The sequence below is a fragment of the Rhineura floridana genome, chromosome 5 (genome assembly GCF_030035675.1).
Source record: "Rhineura floridana isolate rRhiFlo1 chromosome 5, rRhiFlo1.hap2, whole genome shotgun sequence".
NCBI lineage: Eukaryota > Metazoa > Chordata > Lepidosauria > Squamata > Rhineuridae > Rhineura > Rhineura floridana.
Window position 1 is genome coordinate 66,160,360 of NC_084484.1, and position 20,395 is coordinate 66,180,754.

At 41.5% G+C, this 20,395-nt stretch overlaps 1 protein-coding gene across 4 annotated transcripts; it reads left to right on the forward strand.

Annotated features, from left to right (window-relative positions):
• Positions 1–1,342: 1,342 nt before the first annotated feature.
• GYG2 (glycogenin 2) lies at positions 1,343–19,785 on the forward strand. Of its 4 annotated transcripts, XM_061627040.1 has the most exons (11): positions 1,343–1,571; positions 3,047–3,202; positions 3,989–4,080; positions 5,424–5,565; positions 7,342–7,516; positions 8,161–8,323; positions 10,889–11,015; positions 12,717–12,939; positions 13,967–14,101; positions 15,615–15,719; positions 16,584–19,785. In XM_061627040.1, coding segments are annotated over exons 3-11 (1,233 nt in total). In that variant the 5' UTR covers positions 1,343–1,571; positions 3,047–3,202; positions 3,989–4,079; the 3' UTR covers positions 16,746–19,785. The 4 variants fall into 4 exon arrangements, with proteins under 4 accessions (XP_061483024.1, XP_061483020.1, XP_061483022.1 ...); XM_061627036.1 differs by lacking the exon at positions 3,989–4,080 and having other exon boundaries at positions 1,347–1,571; XM_061627038.1 differs by lacking the exon at positions 3,989–4,080 and having other exon boundaries at positions 1,347–1,531.
• Positions 19,786–20,395: the final 610 nt, after the last annotated feature.

The following is a 20,395-nucleotide window of genomic DNA, read 5'->3' on the forward strand; positions in this document are numbered from 1 at the left end:
TGCCTGAGGCAGAACAGCAATTGACACCCAAGGCAAGGCGCATAGAATCCTAGGCAGGTCAAGTTATTTGGCAACTGAAGCAGAAGATCCCACAAGCACTCCCCCCCCCTTGTAGTAAAAAACACAATAATAACAGAATGCATGAAATAACTAACGGTTTATTGCCTTTTCATGAAACCCATAATAGCAACCACCCCACTTGCCTAATGATAGGACTGGCCCCATGAGTACCTCTCCCCCGTCCTAAGGCTAATAGCTCAGGAACTTTTGATGTGGGTGTGTGGGCGAAGTTGAACCCTCTCCTCTAGCATCATCATCATCATCATTACATTTTAATCCCACCTTTCCTCCAAGGAGCTCCAGCTGGCCTACATGATCCTCTCCTTCTCACAAACAACTGTTAGGTTGGGAGGCGGTGAATGACTCAAGATCAGCCTGTGAGCTTCAGGATCAGGACTGATTGGGGATGTGAATCCTAGTTTCCCAAGCCTAAATTCAAAAATCTAACCACTACACCACACTGGTTCTAATTGGGTCCCTTCCAGCAGCTTATTTTAAGGAAAGAAAAAGACATTGGGAGAGCTGTTCAGGCCATCATGTGGTGGCCCTGCGGTTTTGCGCATTTATTTTTTTGTGCACGCGTTCACCCAAGAGGCCGAATGTGTGAACCTTGAACAATGCCAACTCTAGCAACTCATAGCAAACATTTTCAACCAGACCTTCTTGTGAGAGGCAAAAAATAGGGACAGTGATTAACTAGGGACTCGGACCAGAAAATAGGAACTAGCAAATAGCAACAGTAGGAGCATCTGTACTTTCTTGACTTTTTTATCTGGATAATTTCATTATGTTTATTTGTTTTTAAAGGCCATTGGTTTTAATTTTAATGATTTTAATTTTATTTTAATGAAACCACTTAAGAGGTGGTGGTGGTTGTCATGATTACTATTATTGCTATTATTAGGTTGCATATGAAAATAGAAATGGACTGCCTTCAAGTCGATCCCGACTTACGGCTACGCTATGAATAGGGTTTTCATGGTAAGCAGTATTCAGAGGGGGTTTACCATTGCCTCCGTCTGAGGCTGAGAGGCAGTGACTGGCCCAAGATCACCCAGTGAACTTCATGGCTGTGTGGGGATCCGAACCCTCGTAGTCCAACACTCTAACCACTACGCCACACTAGCTCTCAAGTCTGTCGATGTCACAACGCAGGTCACTTCTTTCTTGCTTTCTTGAGCTGCGGGAACGAAGAGCGGCTTGCGAATTCCTTTCCCAGCCTGAAACTGGAGGAGGGCATCGGCGCAGCGACTGGCGGAGGGGGAGGAGCCGCAGCCCTGGCCAATGAGAGCGAAGCCTCCCCTCGCTCTCTGGACTGGCGCGTCAGAGATTGCCTTTCGCCCCGTCGGCTGGCCGCGGTGGCGACTCTGGGGAGGCGCGATCCTATTGGCTAGACTGCAAAGCGACGCCCCCAAGGGCGGCTGGAGGACTTGCGGAGGGCAGCGTCGTCTTCGCAATATAGACTTGCACGGTTTGTAGTTGCAGCCTAATGGAACCGGGAGGGAGCGAGGGTAAGCAGGGAATGTGGTCCTATATACGCCTAACCCTGCCCTTGTCCTAGGGAGGGGGAGCTGCGCTGCAGGCGGGGAGGAGATGGTAGGGCTTCTCTCAGGATGAACGCAGGGAGCGATGGAGCGTCCCTTCGGAGAAGAAAAGATGTTGGATGCTTGAGACGGCAGATGGGCTATGCAACACTAATAGCACTTTTCCCCCTGGGGGTGAGTCGGTGGGGGTGCCAACATTCCTAATAAATTCCGGCCTAATAAACGCTTGATCTGTTATAGCAAAGACACACACACAAGGAGCCTTGCGGCCAGGGATGTAGTAGTCCAGGGTCGGGGTGTGTGTGTCTTAAATCCTTTACTTTTTTGGGAGCAGGGTCCCAGCAGGGTCCTTAAGTCTCCAGCATCCCACAAGCCAATCAGAATGAAAAGGGAGTGTGTTAGTCACTGAGAAGAGTCTTCTAACATGTTTCCTTGTCTTTTCCTGCTGATTGGAAGCAATCCGAGTGAAAGGAGGTGAGCCAGCCACAGAGAAGACTCTTCTCAGTAGCTAACACTCTCTCCTTTCATGCTTATTGGCTCCGAGGGATGTCTGTTGTTGTGGGAGACGGCATTAAGAAGGATCTCATTCTCAACCTCACAGCAAAAAAGGGGGGTTGGCTGTGACTATTATGAAGAGACCCTGCACTTCTGAATTTGCCACTACACTACTGCTCGTGGCAGCCTTGAAGGCTGGCAGATTACCAAGACAATTGCCTGCATGTGCCTACTCAGAAGTAAGTCTTGCTGAGTTCAACGGTACCGACTCCCATGTCAGCGTGCATAGGATGGTGCCCTAAAGCGACAATCCTGATCACACTGAGCTAAATGCCACTGAATTTGGAGGGACTTACTTCTGTGTAAATATCCTTTCAGGATCCGGTTACTGTTGAGGCATCAGTGCTGGTTTCCACCTCATTGGATGTGTAAAGTGGAGGCTAGTCCAAGAAAAACTAGCAGTCTGTTAGTCTACCGGGAGGCTCTTTTTCTTTTTCTTTTCATTGTTAATTGTCACGTTTTGCTTGTTCTCATTGCTAACCCCACCCCCACCCCGCTGCCACTTCTCTACTACAAATACACAGTCAATGGTGATAGCTATTAAACAGTTAATATTTTGCTAGAGAATCTGAAGGAAGGAACATGAACCTACTGGGCCCTCCTGTTGCTGGTGAAAGGGAATAAAAGTGTTTGTGTGTCTTTCTGCATTGCTTTTAAAAGATTTGCACCAAATTGTTAACATTTTGACTTTTTATTTACTCATAAGAAAAGGGGTGGGTGGGAATTGAACACCACTGAAGAACAAATTCCTTATGTCTCTTCTCCCGCCAACCTTTTCCTCCTCTCCCTCAATCAAAGTGAGGGAAATTTGTTCCTGCAGCCACAACCTTGCCTCACGAGGACTGGGGAATGTATGAATGTTTCGATTCACTTGTTCCCATTGGCAGGAAAGAAAGAGGCTAATCCCAACTGGTGATTTGTTGACTGAGAGGGGCCTACTGAGAACGACTAAGGAGCAGTGGAAGAGGCTCTCTTTCTCCCCCTCCCTTTTCTATCCTTCCAGTATAGGCTTCATTCTACCAGCAGCGCATTAAGGATGCCTGGTAAGTGGATTCCCCCCCCTCCTCCACCTGTTCTTTGTTTCCTCCTTTGGGAACTAGATTAATTTTCGAGGAGCAGTTTTCACTTTTAATATATTATACTGGGTACATCAAGAAGGGAGTGAAAGGAAGGGGATGTATCCTACCGTATGCTGGCTTTTGTTACTGAGTACACATGGCACGTAAAACGTCTTGTCTCTCATTTTCTCTCTCTCTCTCTGCAATGAGCTTTTAAAGAACTTGGTGTATACTTATCTCAGTGGGGCTTACCAGACCTAAACATATGACCTAAACCAGGCACCCAAAAAGTAGGGGGAAGAAGTTTTTATGTAATAAATGTAATTATTTTTTTGTTAAAAAAATTTGGGGGGAAGAAAATATTTAGGGGGGTGGGCTCTCTCTGCCCCCACTGGCTACGGGCCTTGGGCTGGCTTCTGAATAAATATGTGTAAGATTACATAGAATATAGGAAGCTGCCTTTTAATGAGTCAGACCATCAGTCTATCTAGCTCAGTATTATCTGTACAGACTGGGTTTCAAACGGACGACATTCCCAGTCCTATCTAGCAGTGGCAAGGATTGAACCTGGGATCCTTTCATGCAAAGCTGATGCTCTGCCTCTGACCTATGGTTCTTCCCCAAACAGATAACTAACAGATTGTGTTGTTAGTTATATGTTTGTATCATTGTGAAGCATCTATATGCCTCTTTTCTGTCAAAAACATAAAAATGGCATCGTTTTTGTTAGTTTCCCATATTTAAATATAAATGACGTTTTTTAAATCCTAGATGATTCTCCATTGTGCCTGAAGTTTTATTCCAGTTGCTGTTAGCACAAGCATAGTCTGGAATCGGCAAAACCAGAAATCGTCTGTAATGAAGTAATTCCCCTTTTTTACATGCTAAGTGTTTGATGAGCAACACATCTGCTTTCAAAAGTAAACATCCAGTTACAGTAGTGGGAAACTTGCAAATTCAACAGGGAAATTATATGTTTCGCTGTGGTTCCTAATTTTAACACCCACTCATTTCCAAGGAGGAATTTGTACTAAACAAAACAGAGTTAATGATACTTAGATTCTTTACATTGCTTGCTTTCTGTACAACCGTTCTATACAGTATCATGAGAGGGTTGCAATTTGGAGAATGTCTCCTTTTTTACAGCTCAGGCCTAGGACTGACTGCACTGAGAATATTTGGTATGAATAGGATGTGATCACTGCTTAGCCAGGCCAGCATGTGGAAACTTACACAATTGATGTAGGCACTGAAAGGTAGACAAATACAGACAATGGCAGATAAGCCTTCCTGAAAGAGTGTTTGACAACAGAAAAGTATTAGTTTGTTGTAGAGCACTCTCTTGGCTTGTGTGGGGCAGCAATGAGGCATAAACTGTTTGTGCATTCTATAACAGTCCCCAACAATCTTTTGCAATGCACTGGAATTCTGTGATAGATGAGGGGACGAGGAAAGGGTTTGTTAAGGCAGAAAGTGATAACTGACATAGTCCAATTCCTGTTGGGCGCATACAGGCCGAACCGTAACTAGGTGCTACATGCCTATAGGTGCCACATGCCCGGAAATAAAGGGCTGCTTCATACGTGGCCTGATGTCAACATCCTAAGAGCAGTGAGGCACTTGTCTCTTCTCCCTTTCCATAATGTGTGGCTTATGTGCTGTCACTTGGACTTGCATGCATGGGCCTGCTCATCCAATATGTTTGCCTCTTTTTCAGTTTGGACAAAATTGCATGGAGGGGCCTCTACACGTGGAAGCCTGTGTACAAGAGCTCTGTACCATGTTTAGTGTACAGCAGGGGACAGGCACAAGCTAAAAATCTGCTCCTATACCTTTCCTCACATAGCACATTGACAACTAGCCTAAGTGTGAATTGGCTAAAAGGAGCCAATGTTACAGGAGATGCGTGGCTGTCAGCAAAGACAGCAGCCCCACATCTCCACATTCTCTGTCTCCCTCCCCCCGACAAAATCAATAGGTGGGACATGATTTCATACAATCTATGAACAGGAAGCAAAAACTTTGCCAGCGTATATAATTCTTTACTTGTTTCTCTGGGGAGTTTTAGGTAGCAAAAGAGCTTATCATGGAGTCCACATGCTTTTACAGAAATTACAGCATGCCTGTTTAGCGGGGTGAGATAAGAAGGTGCCCAGCCAACTCTCTGATGTTTCATTAAATGACCATTCTGAATGCTTGTTCACAGTGAATGACCAGGCCTTTGTGACCCTTGCTACCAGTGATGTTTATTGCCATGGAGCTCTGGTTCTTGGACAGTCCTTGAGGAACTATAGCACATCTAGAAGGCTGGCAGTACTGATTACACCTCAAGTCTCCAGTGCAATGAGGTAAGGACACATTCCCAAATTCAATTAACTCGATAATTGCAAAATGTAAATGTAAATGCTGTTCTATTACTTGATTACAAAATAATAATAAGCAAGCAGTAAGTTTAATGTGTTGCTTAATTCCCAGCTGCTCAGGGTAATTAAATTGTGCGGCTGAACGTGCAAACAAATGGGTTTTGTTTAAAAAACAACTTGCCACTCAACGCCCTTGATTTGGACCATTTTATGTGCAAAACTATTAGCAGAGACTGATATACTTGGATGAGTAGCTGAGGAGAAGAACTCCATTAAGGATTTTCAGGCTGTCAGCCATGAAAATTCCAAACACTTATTGTCACACGTAGTCATGGATAACATTTAGGCATTCGGTTTGAATGTGCGAAGGGACAAGTGGCTAATCGGGGTTCCCATTCCTTGTTGGAAATTCCACACGTGAGCAGAACAGCCCCTTTCAGACTAACAGAGGTCACACATTGGCTAGGAAGTGTGCATGGTGCACATACCATAATCGAAAGGGCGGGGCTTGCCCCATGCATTCCTGCTGTTTCTTTGCACATCTTAGACTGGATGCCCGAAAAGGGCTGTAATGTCTTTATAATAGTTTTTGGTGGTGTTTCTCCCCGATCCCTATTTCATTCTCTTGCCCATACACTTCCTATTGCCAAACCTCATAAGAAAAGGCAGGCATACTTGTTGCAGTTTGGGGGGGGGGAGACAACAAAGCAGGTCTCTTAGATTTGTGAATGTGTGGAGAGAAGGGATAGAAAGAACTTTTGTCTCCTCTCATAATGCTAGAACTGAGGCTTGCTCAATGAAATAGATTGGCAGTCGATTCAGAATTGACAAAAGGAAAGTGTTTCTTTGCACATTGGATAATATGAAATGGCAATCCTGTGCACACTAACCTGGGAGTAAGTCCCATTGAATTCGGTGGGGTCTGGCTACCTGCTGTTGGAAACAGAAAGCCAAACTAGATGGATGGATGTTTGGATGCAACCGAGTTCTTATGTTCTTATCTCATTTCCCCCTCCCTACTCATTTACATAGCAGGAATTTCCTCTTTCAACAAGCCTTTTAGGTTGAGACCTATCCCAGTCTGCATCTGTGTTAGAATTGCTTAATATGCTTTTTAATAATGTTTTTTACCCTTTTTAAATGTTTTTTTAAAAATGTTTTTAACACTGTTTTGTTTTAATGTATTTTAAGATCTGTTTTTATGATGTTTTAAAGTGTTTTTAGCGCTTTGTTTGCCACCCTGGGCTCCTGCTGGGAGGAAGGACGGGATAGAAATTAAATAATAAATAAGACAAACAAATAAATTCCTCCACTACAGATCAATCACTACCTAAATATCCTCCACCCCAAAATTCATCACTAGTGAACCAAATGCTTGCTCTGAAGTTAATATTGAACAGTTCTTCCAAGTCTTATGATAGCCAATCAGCTTTGACTATTTGTCAACATTTGAAATATTCAGATTGATTATGACCTGTAGCTTCTTTCCCTTGCACTTTGCTCCTGCTCCTGCTCCTTAGTTATCAGCAACCAATTCTTATAATAAGAAATGGACTACGTGTTTTCTGCTTCTATATTTCTAATGTGATTTTGTTTGTTTATTAACCTTGCACCTAGTAGACACTGTTTGTTTATTAATGTCAGCAGCTGTTCTCAGTTCAGCTTTTGCTTTAAAAAAAATAATCAGAAACCATGCACTGCATTCCTTATAAAAGGAGAAGTCTTAAGGCTTCCAATCTTGTATTTTACTTGTTTTCTCAGGGCTGCCCTCAGCACCATATTTAACGCGGTGGTCGATGTGAATGAAATTGATAGCAATGACTCTGTGCACTTGGCTCTGCTGGAGAGGCTGGAACTGGGTGTAACCTTTACCAAACTTCATTGCTGGACTCTTACTCAGTATAGCAAATGTGTCTTCATGGATGCGGACACATTGGTAAGGGTAGTGATGGTCAGGAATGGCAAGTTTTTCCCATGTTGATTATGCAGCATGCTCTCAGTTGCCAACTGTTGCCAATGATTATGTAATGTGCTCTCAGTGGCCAACTTTTGCAGACCCAACTTTTTTTGTTGGTGGTTTTGGAATTTGAATTGAGGAGATTTATATGCAGGAGAGAAAGTATTTGACATTTGTGTGTGTAAAAACATCAGAAGTGTGTAAAATACATAACACATATGTATGAACAACATCTGTACACTGTAGGACTAAATCTCTCCTTTATTGTCCAGTGCAGAATTCATAAATGGCACAGTCAGTGCAGTTATAAAACACCTGCTATTAAAAAAACCCCACAAAAACCGTAGGGTGTACAATATTCTATTCTGCGATTGAGATGGAAAGCCAAAAACACTTATCAGTCCTGTAGCATGGATAAAAAGTGTATCCCATAATTTCAGATGTGAAAAACAACACATCATTGTGTTCATGTTGATGCTGACTGCAGGGCTGAAGGGGAGTAGTGAATGATAGGAAATAACATAGTCAGTTGGGCTAATATAGAGTTTTGGATCCCTGAAGTTTGTAGCGTACAAAGTTTGTAGGTGATCTACTACAGTGTCAACTTGTCCTGTCCTTTCTAGGTCCTATGCAATATTGACGAACTGTTTGACCGGGAAGAACTCTCAGCAGCTCCAGATTCTGGCTGGCCAGACTGCTTTAACAGTGGTGTGTTTGTTTTCCAACCTTCTTTAAAAACCTTCAACCTCCTCCTGCAGTTTGCAAATGAACACGGTAGCTTTGATGGTAAGTTCTCTAGCCTAGTCCCCTCTGTTTGTGTGAGGTTTTCATTGGTGAAGTTCTTTTGAGGATGCAAACTTTTGATGAAGGACTGAAAACATTAGAGGGAAAAAAATCTCCCTGGATGTAACCTTTACCAAACTTCATTGCTGGATTCTTAATATAGCAAATGAGTTTTTGTTGATGTGGACACATTAGGAAGAGTGCTGATGTCCTTTGCGGAAGGGCCATAGCTGAGTGGTCGAGTATCTGCCTTGCATGCAGAAGGTCCCAAGTTTAATCCTTGGCATCTCCAGGTAGAGCCGGGAGAGACCCCTGCCTGAATTCCTGCAGAGCTGCTGCCAGTCAGTGTAGACAGTACTGAGCTAGATGGACCAAGGGTCTGACTCGGTGTAAGGCAGCTTATGTTCCTATGAAGTGACAAGCTGGGATGAAAGAACAGAACTAGAAGTTAGATAAAAAAGAAAGAAGCACAAACAGCAGCTACTGCCATATACGGCTTTCATATATACAGCCTTCCCCATTTCCTGTGTCATCGAGTCGATTGTGCCTTGTGTCATAGTGTCACTACACTCAAATACTTTTCCCCACTCTGGCTTCAGAGGCTACCATTTGCTGGGTGGGGAAGCTGGCTAATGATAACTCCACCTCAGGAACTTTATATACAAGTAATATACTACTTGTATATACAAGTGTGGTGTGGTGGTTAGAGTGTCGGACTGGGACCCAGGAGACCAGGGTTCAAATCCCCACTCGGCCATGAAGCTCATTGGGTGACCTTGGGTTAGTCACTGTCTCTCAGCCTAGCCTACCTCACAAAGTTGTTGTGAGGATAAAATGGGGTTGGGGGAGAACCATGTTTGTACATCCACTTGAGCTCCTTGGAGGAAAGGTGGGATATATTAATGTAACAAATAAATAAATAATAAATACATAATAGCTGTGTTTTGAATAGTCTAGTTCTGCCTGCAGCCATACTGTTCCATAAAGAGAAATGTAGAGAGATGAGGAAGCTGAGGCCCTCCAAATGTTGCTCGAGTCCAATTCCCATCATCCCCAACAAACACAACCAATCTTTAGGGATGATGGGAGTTGGAATCCAACACCATCTGAAGCAGCTTTACCCAACCTTTTTCGACCCAATGTCCCTTTGCAAAATCTTTTTATGCCCGACGCTCCCCTCAGATTAAGTATATGCCAATGCTTCCTATTCTTCCCTTAAAGTATGAGTAATGCATAAAAGGTATTTTCAATTATTACTGATTGTTCTTGTCATGCCTTTTTATTGCACATAGATTACACATTGAATTCTTAGTATGATTTATTAATATACATACATAGTTATAGAAAAGTAAATAAAATGAGATTTATTATAAAATACTAGTTTGATCCTTGAGCTTGATGAGTTTTGGCTAACTTCACAATATCTGGAGTATACTTGGATAGTAATAGTCTTAAGTCACCACGACTAACAATATCCAAACTGTTTCGATTCTTCACTAGTATGGGATTCACTGCACTAAGCAAACATAAGCAAAAACTAATTAAGTCCACTCAGTATGAACCAATAGAATACACTGTGTTACTTAACAACAAACTCATTCAGTCTACTGGCGTTGTTTTGTTAAACAAGTTCATTTAGACATCACAGAAACAACGGGTAGCGAGTGTGTCCCATTCCTGAAGAAAACCGGTGAATAACTGACTGTCTGCGTCACCCGTTTGCACACGGCACTCATCCGTTGGAAGAATGCGCCCTCCACCAATACACCCAGCTTATCAAACACTCTCTCGTGATTGGTTCCAACATCCCTCAAGACACCATCGGAACATTACCTAGTGCCGGGGCGTGGCTAATATACCCATTCCCTGATATGACACTGGCCGCTATTCAGAATTTCTTTACTAAAGAGCACACACTATTTATAGTGTTATTTCCATGAATTGAGACTATTAAATACATTCTAACTGGGGACAAAACAGTTTAAAAATTAATGATTTGTGTATTAAATAAAATTAAACTTAAATGCTTCAACTGTTGCATCAGATCACCAAATGTCAATGCCCCCCTAATGAACCCAAACGCCCCCCTAAAGTTTGTAGTCATGCCAACGCCCCCCTGAAAGGCTGTAATGCCCCCCAGGGGGGTTCTACTGCCCACGTTGGGAATCGCTGATCTGAAGGGTACCAGGTTCCTCCGTTCATATATAGGCGATGCCTTATTCCAAATATGGCATGTCAAGTAAAAACAGGAAAAATAAAAAAAAGATCAGATTCAGGAAACAGATAGAAAATGTGTGAAGGTGGCAAAGAGGTCAAAGGGGCCTTTCAATACTGTTTGGGTGTGAGTAAATTTGGGTTTGAAGATGAAACTGTTGCTTATATTATAGTTCAGGGATGGTACCCTTGAGGTGGTGCTGGACCACAACTCCCATCATCCCTGATTATTGGCCATGCTTGCTGGGGCTGATTGGAGTCCAGCAATATCTGGAGGCTGATAGATTCCCCATTTTTGTATAGTTTGTATTAATATGGGTTTGCACTTTTCATGTGTTCTTTTTGATTCTTTAGGAGGTGATCAGGGACTGTTAAACAGTTTCTTCAGCAACTGGGCAACAACAGACATTAACAAACACTTGCCCTTTATCTATAATCTAAGCAGCAGTGTTGTCTACACCTATGCCCCAGCTTTCCAACAGTAAGTACATAAATAAATAAAAAAATAAACATACACACACAAACACACACACACATATTTTAAATAATACATTGGTGAGTGGTTGCATTAAGTCCAGGGCTGAAATCCCAGTGCCAAAGCCTTGCATGGGCAAATACATCTCTCCTAAAGGCATGTGCTCACAGATTTTCGTCTGGCATTGCTGGTAATGGGACCTGTGTATACATATGTAGCACGAGATTACTTACAACCAAGATCATTTATAGGTGTTGACCCTCTGACAATAAGTCAGTATAGTTTCATCAGCAATCCTGATGTAGGAAATCAATAATTAATTGTACTGAAGGTACCTATCATCTTATGTCATGTCATTATTATTAATCCATGTATGTAAGTCATGAAAGTGGTGATCTATTGGTTAATTTATTTACATGGCAGAAGCTCCCAGCATGCTATTTCTGACCATCATGTGAAAACCAGAATTCAGAATGGAATATTGTAATCCAGAAAAAGCAATGACATGCCCAAGCATGCAAAAATCTAAACACCTGATTAAACACCAAACCAAAGACTGTTGGCTTGATAAGTGATATAAAAGCAAATTAGACAACCCCATGCTATGCTTAAGTGGAAAACCAGAACTCTCCACCAGGCTTCCAACACTTATGGGATGTTTTCACTGAATGTGTAGTGACTCTACAGTTTGGCAATTCCCCCCCCCATCTTATTGATGGGTAATGGAATGGAGGCCTTTTATGCTTACTGGAGGCCATAGGTGATGGAGCGGGGTGAGTGAGACTGAAGTGTTTCCAATGCCACTACAAACTAATGGCATTGGGCTAAACTGTATTCTACACAGCCCACAAACCTGCATCTATCAGCTTCCAACCATAGTATAAAAGGCCCCTCATGTTGCACATGGTGACAAAGGCTGACAGTGCCCAACTTCTAGTTTCTTGCTGTCCAAGTGCGTAAACTGTTCATGCTCCAGTGTCTAATGAGCAGTTGGCAAGGAGTTTGCTTCCTGTTTTCCCCATAACCAGCAAAAACATTGCTTCTGCTGTTAGTTGCCCTGTGACTGCAGAGGTGAGGGGAAGGGTTCTCTGACCCTTGCCACTAGCCAAATGACAATAGCTATTGAAAGATGCACATCTCCCGCCCAGGAAGACCATGTTGGCAAGGGGAAGATTAACATGGCCTTAGCTGTTGACTAAATAATGAATGGCTACAGGGAGCTTGCTTGCACCCAGCAAGAACACTGCTTCTGAGGTCAGTTGCCCTAGGTCTTCAGAGGCCTCTTCCATCAAACAGAGGACCAAAGTCTGCTGGGTAGCTGCACTATCTCCATCTCAATAAGGATACTAGCAAAGGAAAATCACCCTCGGCCAAACTAGATGTAAATTCCTCTTATCAACTCACTTTTTAGTCCTGGCATAATCAAGCTGATCTTCCTCCTCTTCCCTTGTGTACTTTTTCTTTGTTTGTTTGTAAGCCTGTGAACAGGACCCTTCTTATTTGTACTTATGTCCAGTGTTTGCAGTGACATTGTGTATTAAATTTCAATTGCTATAAGCCACTGGAATTTTTTTTATTCACTCATCAATGAATGAATAGTTTTTTAATGCTGTGGCAGATATGAACCACCTTGCATCTGCTTTTAAAAATGGTGCTTATTTTAAACTCATTCTTCAGATGACATAATTATATGTATTCTTTTGGCAGTTTTGGCAAAGATGCAAAGGTAGTCCATTTCTTGGGACCAGCAAAGCCCTGGAACTACAAATACAATCCTCAAACAAGAGCAGTTGTAGAAGATGGCTCAGCCTCATTATCTCAGAGTCAGCTCTCATTCCTTGAACTCTGGTGGACAATATACAGTTCCAGTATATTACCATTACTGGAAAAATTGCAGGAGTCTTCTGTGCCACAAATCCAAAGAGAAGAGGTAAAATGATTTTCTAAAGGGGAGGCCATATTGTTGTTTTGTTCCCTTTCATTCCTTATGATCTGCTTATGCTGTGTCTGATTCAGATTTTGAGACTGGGTTCAGGGAATGTCATCTGTTACAGAGAAGGCAGAAATAAATTCCAGTGATTTCAGTGGAATCTAACATATTTATGACTTGAGAGAAAGGGAGAACAGTCCTTCATCTCTCTCTGTTTTTTAAAAAACCAAATATTTTTGTCTCCTTGTTACCAGCATAAACTTAATATATCATATTATAGTATCATTATGTTGACTTGGAAAGAAAGTGAATAATCATGGGGCTCTCCTTTGTGTAGCGTTTTTAAAAAACAAAACTTAGATTAAAATCTGATTTACAAGGAAATAAAAATGAATCATATCGTTACACATTCTAATTATGGAAAATCATCCCAATCCGGTTTTTGAGATCTCGCTATGTATAGGCTCCTGTATCATGTGGTGCACCAGGACCTAAAGGTGTAAAATCTGAGTTTACGTTGTCTGTCCACATACTGTTTTAAATGGACAGGAGCAGTCCAAGTAGTTCCATATCCTTGGGGAGGTTGGGCTCATGTTTCTCAAACAGCAACCTCCTATGCTTTGTGGAAAGCAACTTTTGAAACTGAGGAGGCTTTTATGATTTGTCATAGGGGTCTGTTGTTCAAAGGAAGGGGAGAGATCGAAAACCCCACTTAGGCACAACTAAAGTATCTCTTGGGATCCTGGCCAGTGGGATGTGTGTTTGAATGTGTATGACCACCCCCTGCCTGGCACATCTATTCACATGCAAACACCTTTCAAAGCATAACTAGAACTACATCAGAGCACTGAGCTGTCTGTAATGTAGTTATTAGCAATGATAATTGAATGAAAAGTGTCAAAATTATTTTTTACTTTAAAATAAATGTAATGAAATGTAGTGGAAAGGAGACAGAATACTTAATACAAACATAGAAGCTTTTATGGATGGAGAATGTCAACATTACAATAATCTTTGTTGTTATTAGCCTAATTTGAGTGGTGATGAAGTTACAATGGAAAGAGCAAATACTGTCATTAGCAATTGTTTGCCAGTCTCAGCAAATGCAGAACATGTATCGGAAACTGTTGTAAAGTCACCTAATGAGTTACCTGCCCAAAATGTAAGTACTTTCTTTTTGCTATTTGTGCTAATTAGTTATAGTAATCATGATTTTAATATTTCAAAGCTGCTTCCAATTGTTATGTATGTACTTATGTATATAAGTATGGTTAGGATCACAGCATCAAAGTGAGTCACTCTATTTCTGATTTCTTGTCTCATCTGAAACCACCCCAAGCTTTGAGAATAGTGCCTTCTCTCTAGAGCAGCAGTCTTCAACCTTTTCAGAGCTGGGACCCCCTTTTTAACCCAAATGTTCATTTTGGGACCCATCTCTTAGTTTTTTAAATCTATGTTTGTATGGTATTACTGCTGTTGTTGCAACTCGCCTTAGATCAGGCTGTGAGCCTTTAGTGGGTCCCAAACCGCCAGTTGAAGACCAATGCCTAGAGCAGGATTTATCAAACTATCTGCTGTCTAATCCTACTCTACAGCATGCTATGTTGATATCAATGGAGCTAAGCTCCATGTTCAGTGTGTTTAGGATTTCAGGTATCTCTTTTAAGAATGACTAATTTTAGGTGACTCTGGCTGGAATCTTAAGCACACTTACTTGGAATGAAGCTCTTTGCAATTATATCATATACTTACTTACTTAGGGCGCAATCTAACCTGTATTTATGCCTGGTGGAGGGGAGTGGTATATGGTGGCCCTTGCTGAGCCTGCAGGATCCCAGCTCTGCTGGTAGAAGCCTCTTATCCTGGTTGAGCAGTGGCGGAGCTGGGACCCTGCTGACTCAGCTGGGAGTCTGCCAGGAAAGCCCAGCCTAGCAGAAGGGGTGCCAGCAGAATCCAGACCCCAAAAGCAGCATTCTGGGGGTGTGTCTGAGGAAAGGCCGAGGTAGGGGGACTTGTGCAACATCCAAGTCCCATTTGGAGTGCTCCTGAGGTTCCCAATCCATGCCAAGGTTACACTGAGAAAAAGGTCGGTCAAAGAAAATCATTCTCCTGGAAGTCAATGGGGAGCGCTTACTTGCTGGTAGGTGTATTCATGAGAGTCAGCTTTTTCTTTTCCGTTCCTGGGCACAGCTCCCAGCTGAGCCGATGTTCATCTGGCCTGGTGGCTCCCAAACGGCAAATGGATGCCGCAGAGCTTCCTGTGGTTCCTCTTCTGCCGGCACCCCATGAGTTGGATTGCTCCGTTAGCTAACTTAGTTGGTCTTCTCTGAGAATGATTTAGTGAGTTACCACTTATTCGTTATATATAAATATACTAGGATGGGATGTTAGTGGTTACTGCGTATCTGTGTTGATTGTAGAATACCATAATGGTGGTCATTTTAATACATTGAGATGTAAAACAAAATTAATAGATGTATCACAACAGAAGAGGCTAGTTGCTACTACTCCTTTAGGGTCTGGCAATTTATATTGAACCTGTAGGTTATTTTCAACTTAGAAATAAATGATTGACTAAAAGATTGCATATTGAGGAATATGGGGCATGATCCAGGATGGCTTGCTAAAAACTGTAAGTAAGAGAAATTAGTAAACAGAGACTTTATTTTTATCAGTCTGTACAGAAAGCTGAGTGCAGTCTTGAAGTCAATGTTGTTGAGCCAAATGAATCGTCTGCAGAGCCTACTCTTAACCCTACTCCTCAGGACACTGTGAAAATGGTAAAGCCCCTTTTTATGTTGTACATCTTGGAGGCAATATTTATTTGTGCATTCTGATCTGAAAACTATGATTTCGGAATGAAGCAATATATACAGCTTCTTAAGATAATCTATACAGATAAATAGCTATGCCAGCCTTTCCCAACCAGTGTGCCTCCAGATGTTGTTGGACCACAACTCCCATCTTTCCTGACCATTGGCAATGCTGGCTGAGGCTGATGGGAGTTGTGGGACAACAATATCTGGAGGCACACTGGTTGGGAAAGGCTGAGCTACACGATTTGCTAATTTTGCTCTATTATAAAAAATAATGGAAAGGGAAATTTGTTGTCATGGGTGTAGATGTTCTGGATCAAGCACTTGAAACTGTTTCCAGCCCTGAGAGTAAGGGAAAAGTGAAGCACCTAGTAAGAACCTAAAGATGTTTCTGTAGAATAGGCAATGGAATATACTTCCAAAATTATAGCATGCCTACTTTTGCCATGATGCACTAACTCTATTCAGATGTTCCCATCCCCTTCTTATGCTCATGTAGAATCCCTGTGCAATTAAGAACCCTGGAAAATCAGGGACATGGTGATGTGATGAAGGGCACAGGACTAGAGAACAACCCCCCCATCCCGGCTCTCATACTTCCTGTGATTGGAATCCCAGAGAGGGGGAACGCCTCAATATTGCTACTCAGAGTAAACAGTGTGTATATATTCCCATTCCTGTAATCTCATAGCTCATTTCTTGAGTAACCCGAGCTGCTCTAGTCTGTAATAATAGGTAGCTCATCTTTTAGTTGCTCAGGGCTTTGCACATTCAACTCTTGATACAAACTGGGTTTCTGGATCTTCCTGTCTTGCTGCCTTTTCACAGGACGAGGTTACCAGTTCTGCTTCAGAGTCTTGTATTCAGCCAGAACCAGAGGAACGAAGTGCAGAAGATGAGCGAAGAAAATGGGAGGAAGGCCACATTGACTATCTGGGAAAAGATGCTTTTGAAAACATTAAAAAGAAGTTGGATTCCTTTTTATTATAGATCTTGTTTGTGTATGCTTATGTTGACTGATTGCTGTTTACATTTACAATGTATGTGAAATCTCCAAGGCTGTTCCTGTTATGCAGGGGGAAATGCAAATATAATAACACCTTGAATATGGCTGTGCTCACTAAATGCCACTGCGTATGTATTATGACAGAGAATGAAACACAATGGGCTTATAAAACTGCCTTATATTGAGACCATTGGGTCAACTAGTATTCTGCCAACAGTAACTTCTAGTCTTGTCTACCTGAGAAATGTTTAACTGGAAATGCCAGTGACTGAAAAGGGAAACTTCTGTATGCATATCATGTCGGTGTTTTAGTGAACAGTCCACGGTGCCTTGCTGCTGCAGCTATTCAATCTCCATTCATTTTAGTATCTGAGTGTGTTGTGTTGACATGATAAACATTTTGGAATCCACTAGAGTGCGCTCTCTCTCTCTCTCTCACTCACTCTCACTCTCATTCATGTACGTAGAGAGGTGGTGCTAAATACAAAGTCCTATTTTTAATATTGATCTACATCTCGTTATGAAATATTCCCACCATCTGAGATCATGAAAAATTGGTTTGATTAATGAACCACATACTGTATCCTATTTCATTCTTCAGCTTGGAGAGTACAAATCTTGGAAATGAAAGTTCCAAAAACTTTTAAAGCAGGACATAAAAACACAGCCTTCTGTGTACAATACCCATCTATGGAAAATTTCCATGTTCAAGAAACCCTTTTTCTCCCTCCCTCACCTCAGAGGTGAGGAACCTGTGGTCCTCCAGACACTGTTGGATTCCCATCAGCCCCAGCCAGCATGGCCAGTGGTCAAAGATGATGGGAATTGTAGTTCAGCAACATCTGGGGTTCCACTGGTTCCCCACTCTTGCTCTACCTATTGTGTGTTCTCAGGCGATACAGTAGACTGTTAAGGTGGTCTATGCCCATTCAACCAACCTTGCTTGGTATAAGCTAGTCATACTCCAAAGCATAAATTATATCAATATGGTAGGGAGGAATGGGGTGTGCTTGTCTCCCTCTAAAGTCTATCATAGTGCTTACATGTGCACATTTGGAGAAGAGGAATGGGGCTGTTTTGAGGCTAAAGGAATCTTTGGTGTTCATGTGCTTCCTCCATGGTGTTCTGGATCATGACCATAGTTTAATGTTTTCAGGAATCATTGTGGGGGAGGGGGGACTTGCTTTTCTGGTTTCCACAGAATGCTTCTTGGGCAGTGATCCCCAATCCTTTTTCCCCATGCACCACTTGAAAATTTGTGAGGGTCTTTGCAGATCCCTTAATGATTTTTCTGCCTGTTGTAGTAATTGTAATGCACTGTGCTAGATGCTGTACTGTTTTTAATTGTATTTTTATTGCTGCTTTTATTTCTTATATGGTGTACTGTATTGTATTCCAATTTGAATTCCATAGAATTCAAACTTTAATACAATAAAATACAGTGTAAGAAATAAAAGAAGCAATAAAATACAATTAAAAATCAGTATGAATATTTAATACAACAGCTGTGCCATCTCCTGTCTGTAACCACAAATCCCCAGCTATGCCATGGATCACCTGAATGAAGCTCACAGACCACAGGTGGTCCATGGACCACAGTTTGGGAACCTCTGTTATAGGGCAACTAAAAGTCTGCTCAACTTTTTCTATTGAGAACAATCCAAATACATCTTTCTTCAGGACTTCCTATAACTTAAGATGTAAGGAGGTGGGTTTTATTGGTTGGTACATGGAATCAGCACCTCTTACAATGGTGCTAATAAAGGACTTGTGTACTGGTTTATAAATTGCTATGGAACATTATGTACATAGGAAGCTGTCTTGTACGGAACTGGACCATTGGTCCATCCAGCTCAGTTTTCTACAACTGGCTCGCAGAGGCTCTCCAGGATTTCAGATGGGACACTCCCAGCCCTACCTGGAGACTCCAGGGACCGAACATGGGACTGTCTGCGTGTAATTCAAATTGTCTACTACTGCGCTACAGCCCTTATGTCCCTATGCATTTTGACAGCTCCAGGAAGGCAGGCACTTGGTTCATTTATCTGCACCTATCCACATTGTATGCAAGTTTCAATATATTTGAGACAGGTGAGGAAAGAGCTTGATTGCTAAACTAGATATTGAATATTTAAACTTTATATCTAATCCTATAAATAACTGGAAGTAGAATAGTTGGTACAGCTTTAGGTTTTCTTTGTTGCTCTGGGTGCTCCTTGATTCAAAATTTAAACATAGTAACAATTTCCAAGGGGGTAGCCTATTGCAGCACCTTAAAAACTAACACTTTTATTATATCACTAGCAGCTTTATACCTAGCATTGTTCAGGAATTCTAAGAAAACAAAAAATCAGTGCAGTTTTGAAAAGGTTCAGTGTGCCATCTTGATTCAAAATGGCATCCAATTGTATCGAAACAAATGAAAGTCTGCTTCTTGATCTCAAGAACCATAATGGAAAATATGGTTAAGAAGTGGCCAAATGCATAGCAAAAAAGATAAACAATTATCCAAAATATATAGCAGATAAGCTTTTATGGACTGGAGTTCACTTCATCAACTGCATAAAGTAAGACGGTTAAGTGGACTTTATTCCACAAGCATATATGCCATAATAAAATTGTTAGTTTTTTGAAAATTCTATTTTGCCTAGGATAACTCTCATTAGAAACTTGACCTGTAAATGAGCCACTAAAGGACAATTCCAGTTTTTAAATATACAACTGCCATTTTTTTAATCCATTGTACAAGTTGAGATGTATTAAAATAATTTCTGCTAATGTTTGCATCCCTCCTGTATTTTACTGTGAATATCCCTGTTTCATACTGGGAAAGGTCAAGAACTAAATTGACCATGTGTTTAGCCTTAGCAAAGAGGGAGCTGATTTTGCCAACAAGGTCAGGAATATTCCATCCATACTTATTATCTTGTAATTCTGCATGAATATTTTTTGGTTTTGTAAACATACATAGAAATCAATTTTTTTTATCCCCCTCCCTTTTTTGTAACTTTATTCATTATCAAATAAACATTTTATATTCTTGATTTCTATATCTGCCTATTTTCATTCTTTTGATTATTTTGACAGTTAAGTGTAGCAGCCATAGATGATGATGTTAGTGTGATTTATTAGGCAGCAGATTCTGGCTTTTTATCGGAAGAAATGTACAGTATTGCCCCCATAGTTTTTAGAGTGAAAATCATTTGAATGCTCCATAGACCCTGTTGATGAATGAGGTTTTATCTGTGGCTGTGGTAACAACATCTTTTGTAGTTGTTGCACTTGTTGCAACAGCTCTAATGTGATGTGTGCTATGCTCTGGGCTGCTTTAGAAGGGATAATTATTTTATCTGACACAATGCTGATATGAAAAAACAAATACTTGCATCAGATGTGAAGTGTACATGGTTGAATCTTGGGGCATTTGTCAAATTCATGCTCTTTGGAAGAGTGTGGGCTTCCACTCACCTGTTTTTGGAAGAGAAAACTAGCAGTGATTCTAAGGATGTGATACTTGTGAAGATGTTTAATGAGAGCAAGAGGAAAGAAGCAAGGATGCATTTTTGAGTTTGTGTCCCTAGGTGTTTTAATGTGAACAAACTAAAGTGATGAAAGGATGTGTGCTTGAACCCCC